At 55.2% G+C, this 8,972-nt stretch overlaps 1 protein-coding gene across 1 annotated transcript in view; it reads left to right on the forward strand.

Annotated features, from left to right (window-relative positions):
• The first annotated feature begins 1,896 nt into the window (after positions 1 to 1,896).
• The window catches only part of SCTR (secretin receptor), a 65,580-nt gene continuing 58,504 nt past the window's right edge, over positions 1,897 to 8,972 (forward strand). Inside the window, exon 1 of the mRNA XM_007104195.2 lies at positions 1,897 to 2,026. Within this exon, the coding sequence (XP_007104257.1) occupies positions 1,976 to 2,026 (51 nt within the window). The 5' untranslated portion in view covers positions 1,897 to 1,975. The remainder of the gene's footprint in view (positions 2,027 to 8,972) is intronic.

The raw sequence follows: 8,972 nt of genomic DNA on the forward strand, positions 1-8,972 counted from the left end.
TGCAAAGGATGCAGGGCCGGGGCTTTGGGCTCAGTCCTGGGCTGTGTAACTGGGGCAAGTGTTTATCTTCCCCAAGCCTCCAGTTCCCAACCTATTCGTCAGAGAAAGTGAATGCCTCTCATTGAGTCTTGGAGGATTGGTGACGGTAACACACTCCAAATTACTAAAAGACTCCCGAGCACATGGCGGGTAGTAAATACATGGTTAGTTCCCCATCTTCTCCCTTCCACTCCTATTCTGAAATTGTTTTCTCAGGCAGGCTTTACAAAGCCACTGACTGCATCCACGGCTTCCCACAGAGCATTTCAGATCTTTTTCTCAATACTCTGAGAGACAGAGCATCCTATTTAAGGAAGAATGGCTTGCCACAGGCCAGAAATGGATTGAATTGACCAGAACCAATGTCCTTTTGCTTTTTCACTGGCAATCACGAGGTTCCTGTATAGAGCACAGATTGCATTTTGTATTGTTTCCTTTTTTTGTCGTTCCATCGAAAAAGCAATACACACAGTGGTTACAGAAACTACTGAAGTAACACGAAAGTCTATACAGTAAAAATGGCACGTCTTTAACTCCTGCACTTTCTAATGCACGTTTATGACGTCAGGGTTTAGGGAAACCCAGTTGATAACTTTTCTTCCAGCCTGAATCTTGAACCAGTTGAGAAATACGATTAAGACAGATGGGGCCCAATATCACTTTTATTAGTGATAACGTTGGTCTTGGGGAATATGGCTTATACTTGTGGGCAAGTGGGTTTGTCACTGATAATGTTGGAGAATGTGGCTTATACCTGTGGGCTGGAATGAGATAAAAACCACCACCTGCCACTGACCACACTGGATCAAGGCAGTCAGAACCTTGACCTCCAATGACAGCCTGGCCCAGGGCAATCCAGTTATAGGCTCTCTGCTAGTGGGAGCACGGTGTGTGCGCGTGTGTGCGCACGCACGCAGAACCTCAGGCCAATCCTTATCCCAAATGCGTCAATCACGCAGAGCTCGCCTCACCACCAAGTGTGCGGGAGCGGGTGGGGGGAGGGGGGAATTCAGTGAGCTGACGGACTTTAAGTGCCTGAGAGAAAGATCTAGATAGGAGAGACACGAGGAAAGGGAATGGGCACCAGGGCAGAAAAAGAAAAACTTGGGTCTACAAAAGCCATTTGAAGATGCCTTGTACCGAGAGGCCGAAAGCCAACCTCCAGGACATCTGAGGCCTCAGACTCAGCATGAGCGGCTGCCGGGCACACCTGCCTGATGCTGAAATAGCCTCCCGGGGACACCAGGAAGCACAAAGCCTCCAGCACAGCCCCAAACGCCTGGGTACACCGGATGGTCTTCCTCCGTCTCACCTCATCATCAAAGGCTTCTCAGCGTGATGGGTGTGCAACTTTCTGGAATGAGCGTGTGTAACTAATCAGAAAGAAAAATAAAGTGAAAATCGGAAATAGAGTAGCTGCCCCCAGAACAGACGCCTTAGCGATTTCCCAAGCGCCCGCTGTGTCACAGGGCACTCGCCCAGCCTTCTTTCACCGGAAGGTAGGTGGGCATTATTAGACGTGTGGTTCCGGAGGAGAACAGAGGCTCGAAAAGGTGGCGCTCGCTGCGCAGCGGCGGCGGCGCTGACCCGGGCTTTGGGGAGGGCTCTTTCCGTCCGTGGGGGTGTGGCGGCGGGGCAGGCCGAGCCCGTGGGAGCCGCTGCGGCCGCGCCCTCTTCCGCCGCCGGCCTCCGCGCGGGCCCCCAGCCAGCCGCGGTGGGCGGAGGACCGCACGCTGCGCCGCGTCCTTATCAACCGGCCGAGCGGCGTGGCTCGCGGCCACCTAGCCCGAGGAGGCGAAGTCCCGGGTGGGGCCACGGCTCCCCGGGGCGCGGCGGCCGACCAGGGTCCGAGAGGAGGCGGGGAGCGCCGAGCCCGGGACGGGCGGCGCGCGCGGGCACGCGGCCGTCGGGGCGCCCAGGGAGCGCACGCGGCACCATGCGCGCCCTCCTGCCGTCGCTGCTGCTGCTCGCCTGCGCCGCGCGCGCCGTGAGTACGCGCGCCTCCGCGGGTCCCACGCGGGGAGGGGGCGGCCCGGTCTTCCGCTGGGGGTGGGAGCCCTTCCTCCGCACGCATCCCCCACCGCTGCGATCTCTCTCTGCTCCTCTCCGGAGGGCCCGCCCCTCCAAAACACCATCGGCGTGAGCCCGGGCGCAGGCAGCGCTGAGATGACCCCCTTGCCCTCCAGCCCACCCCTTCCTCCCGGCTGCGCCTCCGGGGCCCTCCTAGGCGGAGTTCTGGATCCGCCCCTGGCCGTGCGTTTTGTGTGCCAGGCGCTTTGCCTGCGTTATCTCCTTGAAACCTCATCATCGCCTTTCGAGGTTGATGTTTTCACCCTCACTTCGCGGACAAGGAAAGCGAGCCTTGGAAAGAGCAAAAATCTTGCCCCGAGAAAAGACAACGGGAACCCAATCCGTCCGCTCCAAAGCCTTGACATTTGCACACACACCGGGCTGCGGATGGATAGACCTCCGAAAGCTCCGGCCGCAGCAGCTGCTGGTTCTGTGATGGGGCCGGGTCTGCGGCTCTCCCCCTCGTCTCTCCTGTGGGTTTGGCTCCCCAATGTCTGTGTGTCTTGGGACTCCTGGGAGCAGCTGTTCTCCCCAAACCAGGCCCAGGGAGGAGCTGGCGAGAAAAGAGAAGGCAGCAGAGGGGGTGGCGTGTTTTTCTCTCTTTCTCGGAAACTCCAGGGAATCCGGCCCTCTCCCTGTGGGATTTGTGAATGGGAGAGTGGCTGCACCCAGACTGGCTGGCTGGAAGCGAGGGCGGGGGGTTGGGAAGTGGGCACACAGATTCCAGAACCACTCTTTCCCACCAGCCTTCCAAACTGGCCCCCCGGGGCCTCTGTCCCAAGAAACTTCCCAGGGAGAGCACTTGGGGACCTAATTCCGAGTCTGCAGTCTCTGTCCTGGGCAAGTCCTTCCTGGCGTCCAGTGACCTCGCCTTCCTGTAGTCTTATCCTGTTTGACTGCAAGAAAGACCTGCTTCCCGAGCTGACGGGAGTGTTGTCAGGCAGGAGGGGCGGCTCTGTGGCGTCCAGGCTGGGGTTTGGGGCTCTGTCCCCAGCTCACTTGTAACCTGGAGTCTCTTGTCCTAGGGCTGGAGTTGGAAGGTGCTAGGGCAACAGCACCCGCTCGTTAGTCTGAGCTCCCACTTTGGGGAAACGCCACCTGAGGCGTTGGGGACATTCCGAAGCCCAGTGCAGCCTCCGGGTGTGTTGTTATTCGGTGCCCAGGGCTGGGAAGCAGCCGCTCGCTCTTGGTGATCCTCCTAGCCTCCTTTTTAAGTATCTGCAGTAACTGCGGTTATCAGAAGAAATCGACAGGTAGCTGGGCTTCAGGACTGAGGTTCAACCTACATTTTAATCTCCAGGGGACCCCGGTGTTATCTCAGGAATAAACAGGGGGAAAAGGAGAGCCTCCCCTTGGTTCAAGTCTTCTGTGTGCCTCGGAAGGATGCTTTAGTATGCGCTGGTCCAGTTACCCCCTTTTACAGGGGAGCAAACTGAGACCCACAGAGAGCAGGGACCTGCTCCACATCGGTTGGTTTGTGGCAGCGCTGAGACTAGAGCCCAGAGCTCTGTCCGGGACGCCCCTTGTCTTTACGTGCATTTTCATACACTCCTGTACCGCTCTGTGTTCTTCGAGGTGGGTTCCTGTGTGTAAGTCTTGGTTCTCTGGTGATTTTATGGGTTTATCCAGACCTGAGGTTCACACTTCTTGGCAGAGAACTCCTTCAACAAATAGGAGTGGAACTGACCTACTTCGGTTGGACTATTTCCCAGCCTATGAAACCCTGCTTTTTTTTTCCTGTTTCTTTGAGGCATCAGACATTCGATTTTGAAATTGAAGGGCATTCAAACAATTCTTTATTCATTTCGTGCTCCCTCTTGAGGGAAATCATAGGCATCTTTCTAACTGGGTGGGGGCAGTCACTAAGGCCAAATGCTTATTACTATCCCCTCCCCCGCCTTTCCATACAGGGTGATGTCGGGAGGGTCCCTTGCCAGTGGACTAACAAGTGCGTGCTGATGGCTGATGGGGCAGTTTTCTGAGACCTGGGTAGGAAACCCTGGCCACACCTCACCTGTCCCCACCCATGTCTCTCATGAGGACTTCTACCTGGAACGCTATTGTCATTATTTACCAGCACATCTGTCCTCCCCAGTAGGTTCACTTCGAGCTTGAGCCTTGAGACTTAGTCTCGCTCATCCTTCATCCCTAGAGCCTGTCCCAGCGTAAGGGGGAGTCAATGAGAGTGTGGGGGGTGAATGAATGCATGAATGAGTGAATGAAATGATGGTGCTATCCATAGTGGCTGACCTCAGCTGGGACAGTTTCATATAGCAACAGGTAGTGAAGCATGACATCTTGAAAGCAATCGTTGCTTACAAAATTGTACACAAATATGTCAGGAAAGGAGGAGGAGTCACTCAGGGGAGGGCTTTTTAATCCAGGGCATCTGGCAAGCTGCCCATCCGAGAACCTGAGTTAAGGGGGGTGCAGGGCTGCTTTTTCCTTCAAGCAGGGTTTCTTAACTTTGACGCTGTAATTCTGGATATTAAACCTGGGCTTTTCACAAGGGGTGCTGGGAAGAGAGTTAGGCCCTCCCCTGGCACGGGAGGGAACGAGGGGGTGGAGACAAGGGGTGGGGCGGAGGCGGTGCTGTCTTGTGCCTTGTGTGCTGTCCAGCAGCGTCCCTGGACTCTAGCCACCAGAAGCCAAGACCATCTCTCCAAGTCGTTCCAACACAAAGTGTCTCCAGACTTTGCCAAATGCCCTCGGGGAGCAGGCAGGGCCAAACTGCCCTGGTTGAGAACCACTGTCTTAAATGTTATGTTTCAGGGGAAATGCGTGAACAGGATTCACAATAGGTGTCACTGGATGTTGGATTCAGGGTAGTGGGGTTGGTGACAGGGAATCTGAGCCAGAGGACAGAAGCAGGTGTACCTGATGGAGACCCATTTCCAGACAAGACTTCTGCAGGGCATGGGTTCCTTGGGCTTCTCCACCCTCCCTTCCCCCCTCCGCCTTCATTCCTTCTCAGTTGACGGCTCAGGAACACAGAAACTCCAAGGATGGGGTCTGGCACACATGGTGGTCCCCACCCCTCTCTGGGCTGCATCTGGACCCAGAGGCTGACGAGCTCTGTGGCAGCTGGGTGAGCAGAATTTTAGGAAGGCCTGCAAAGGTCACCAGAGGATCTGGCTACTGCGGCCTCTTACAGGAAAGTCACTGCGAGTTTTGGACAATATTCTGAGGAAGTATCTGTGGGTTTCTTTTTGAGTGTTTACTGTCCCTAAATTAATGTGACTGATGACGATGATGGCGATGATGGCGATGATGGCGATGATGGTGGAGGCTTCCCTCACTGAGCACTTACTTCACACCAGGTACTCTGCTCAGTGCTTCCTGGCACTGTCTGATTTACTTCTCACACCAACAATCAGTATCCTCATTGTGCACATGAAACACAGGCTCAGAGAGAGGCGAAGCCATTGGTCAAGGTCACCCAGCTGGACACGGTGGCGTGAGGACCCAAACCCAGCTGTTCTTGGCCAGAATGTGCGTCTGCTCCCAAAGAGAGGCCACTCTGGTTTCTGGTGCCCAAGGTGCTGTCATGAAATTCTCTCCCAAACCACAAAATGACACTAATTTCAGTTTAATCTAATCACTTCATAAAACATAAACAAAATACTGGATTACACACAGCATTTTATTGAGGGGGCCAGAGATGAGCTTGGGGTCACGAAGTCCAACAGGAGGTGCGCTCCCCACACTGTTTAGGGGGGTCCTCTAGGCTTTGGCACCCCCTTTAGGAGATGCTATAGAGTTCCCCTCCCTCTCTCCTGTCCCCAGTATTCCCTGCATGCCAGGGACAGGCAGAGCTTTCTTCCTGGCACCCCTTGTTGAAAGCGCAGACTTAATAACCAGGATTAGAGCTCTGTCCACAAAGCGGCCCCTGCAGTGGCCCCTGGTTTGGTGCCTGCACCCCTGCCCTTAGCAAGCTGAGGTTTCTCACCAGTGACCTTCGCTCGGGCTCTGGAACAACCTGCAGCCCAAGGCAAGCCCCACAACACTCAGATCCTATCTGCTTGCTTACATGACAAACAGAGGGCTGCCCAGCATTCGAGAGGACACGAGAAAAACAGGGATCTCCTGGAACCCACCCAGCTTCAACAGGCCGTGTCTGACAGAGTCCAAGGGGCCTCTGTGGAAGGGCCCTCCCCGGTGCATCATGTCCTGCCCGTCGTGCTGCCAGGATTTCTGAGTTTTCCAGACTTCTCCAGAATCCCTGCGTGCCCCACATCAGTTCCCTTTACCTTGGCTCCCAGAGGCTCCCCCGGTGTCTTCTCAGATTTCTGACCTCACCACCTCCTCTTTCATTTTCAACAGACCGGGTCTACCTCCCATTTTCTGAGAGTCAGGGAAAGAACTTCCTCTGAGCAACATCTTGCCCTCACAGATGTGTCTGAATTGTACCGTCCTGTGCCCTTCCTTCGCGAGGGCTGCTGTAACAGAGCGCCACAGACTGGGGGCCTTAAACAGTGGATGTTTACCTTCTCATAGTTCTGCAGGCGGGAAGTCCCAGATCCAGGACCAGCATGGTCGGGTTCTGGGGAGCCCTCCCTCCCCAGACGGCTTGCAGACGGCTGCCTTATCCTCACATGGCCTTTCCTCTGAGCGGGCACAGAGAGAGAGTGAGCCCTCTGGTGTCTCTTCTCATAAGGACACTAACCTATCAGATCCGGGCCCCAACCCCTTAGACCTCATTTGACGTTAATTACCTCCTTATGGGCCCGTCTCCAAACAGAGCCACACCCGGGGTTAGGGCATCAGTGTATTCGTTGGGGGACACAGATATCCTGTCCACAACACATCCAGGCAGAAGGGAGGCTCTGCTCCGGCCCACGGCCACCCCTACACCCGTGCTCCCACCCCCGCCCCTACCATGCTCAGTGACTTGTGTCCTGAGACGACACAGAGGCAGCCCAGTCCTCACTGTCCTCCTCTTGACCGGCTTTTTCCATCAGCTGCTCAACCTTACCAAGCCTGGTGGCACAGGGTCCTCCCCCTGCACTCTGGGCCTTCTGGCCACAGTTCCATCTCTGACTTCTTATGGCCAGCGTTGTCTTAGAAGAAGCATCCACGACCCCTGCCTCCACCTCCGCCCATTTCTCAGCCAGCCGCACCCTGGCTCCCACCCACCACCCACGGGCTTCAGTCACCAGGGCCTGTGTTGCCACATTCACTATGCGGTCTTTGGTCTACCCTGGGACCACGTGACTGATGAGAGGAGCTGGACATTAGTGAATAACGAGATCAAGGTAGCAGGCACACACCCAGACTGTCCTGGTCAAACTGGGCAGGATACCCATGGGACCCCAGCCTCTTGGAAGCATTCCGTGCCAGAGCACCCTGTCCCTTTCCCCCGCCTTGGCTCCTACCTTTCGCTGTTCCCACCACGCCTCTCGAGACGTCCCTCCTCTCGCATGGTCCCTCCAGTGGCTAGGCCCCTCCTCTCGCGTGGCTGGCTCCTTCTCGCGTGGCTGGCTCCTCTCGCGTGGCTGGCTCCTTCTCGCGTGGCTGGCTCCTCCTCGCGCAAGTTCCCTCCTCTGGCGTGGTCCTTCTTTACGCTCTTATTCCCAACCTGTGCGGGTTGTATCCCCAGGCTGTGTCTCTGGCCCTCGGTCTTCTGGATCTGCTCCGTCTTACCGTATGAGCTTCTTTGGCCGTCTTACCGTGTCACAAACCCAGTCTTGCTCAAGCACACTTCTCTCACCTCAGCTCCCAGGCGTACATCTCGTTTCCTTGTTTTCCCTGTTCTTGGAGCTGTCGAGGCACCCAGAGCAGACGCATCATGGGAGCCACACCGGCCCTGCCCTCAGCCGGCCCTCAGGCCCCCGCCGTCTCTGTCACGTCCGTCCGCATCCTCTCCGCTCTGTGGGGATGACTTCTCGGGTGCAGCCGCCTCCCGGGGGCCCCTGCCGCTGCTGGTGGTCCATCGTGACCTGGCGGCTGCCTTCCCCCCCACGCGCTTCCGCCTCGGGCCGCTCTGACTCCTTGGAGCCGGTGAGCTCCGGGAGCAGGACACGCGTCCGTTCGCCTTTGATTGCGGGGCGTCCTGGGGGCCCAGTAAGTGTTTGATGACGTTTTGTGCTTCGAACTGGTTGTACGATCGAGTTCCCTCTTTGTCTTTCTCATCCAATAAACTAGACTAGTATTTCTCTTGTTTGCCCCTTGAAACTATTCCTTTCCCGTCTCAATGTTGGCAGGTGAGTAATTATACTGTAAAGTGTGATGAGCAAAGTGATGCTGCGTTTCTTCACCTTCAGAATTCAACAGGTTTTCATTGTATCTCCTCCCAGATTTTACCTTTTTGGATTTAAGAGTCCAAAATAGCTAACAGAACCCTCTCTTAACATCTTTCCTCTCTTATTTTGGGGTCTGCCTCGTTATTTTCTCTCTCTGCAGGTTGGACTTTTCTATCCCCAAATTATTAATTAATTGGATAATTACTCAAGTGAATAAGAGCTTTTTCACTCCTTCAGAGATTCAAAAATTTACTTTCTCCGTGTGTTTCTGTAAAACAAGAAGAGTAAAGAAAAAGGGAGTCCAGGAAATGGAACTCTGGCCGGGGGAGCGGGGAGAAGCCCCCAAAACCAGAGGCCGGTGTTGGGAAGAGGAAGGAGGTCTGTAGGAGAGAGGGCTCCAGGGGAAAACGAATAGGACTGTTTTTTTTTTTTAACGTCTTTATTGGAGTATAATTGCTTTACAATGGTGTGTTAGTTTCTGCTGTATAACAAAGTGAATCAGTTATACATATGTTCCCATATCTCTTCCCTCTTGGGTCTCCCTCCCTCCCACCCCTCTAGGTGGTCACAAAGCACTGAGCTGATCTCCCTGTGCTATGCGGCTGCTCCCCACTAGCTATC

The sequence above is a fragment of the Physeter macrocephalus genome, chromosome 2, assembly GCF_002837175.3.
Source record: "Physeter macrocephalus isolate SW-GA chromosome 2, ASM283717v5, whole genome shotgun sequence".
Taxonomy (NCBI): domain Eukaryota; kingdom Metazoa; phylum Chordata; class Mammalia; order Artiodactyla; family Physeteridae; genus Physeter; species Physeter macrocephalus.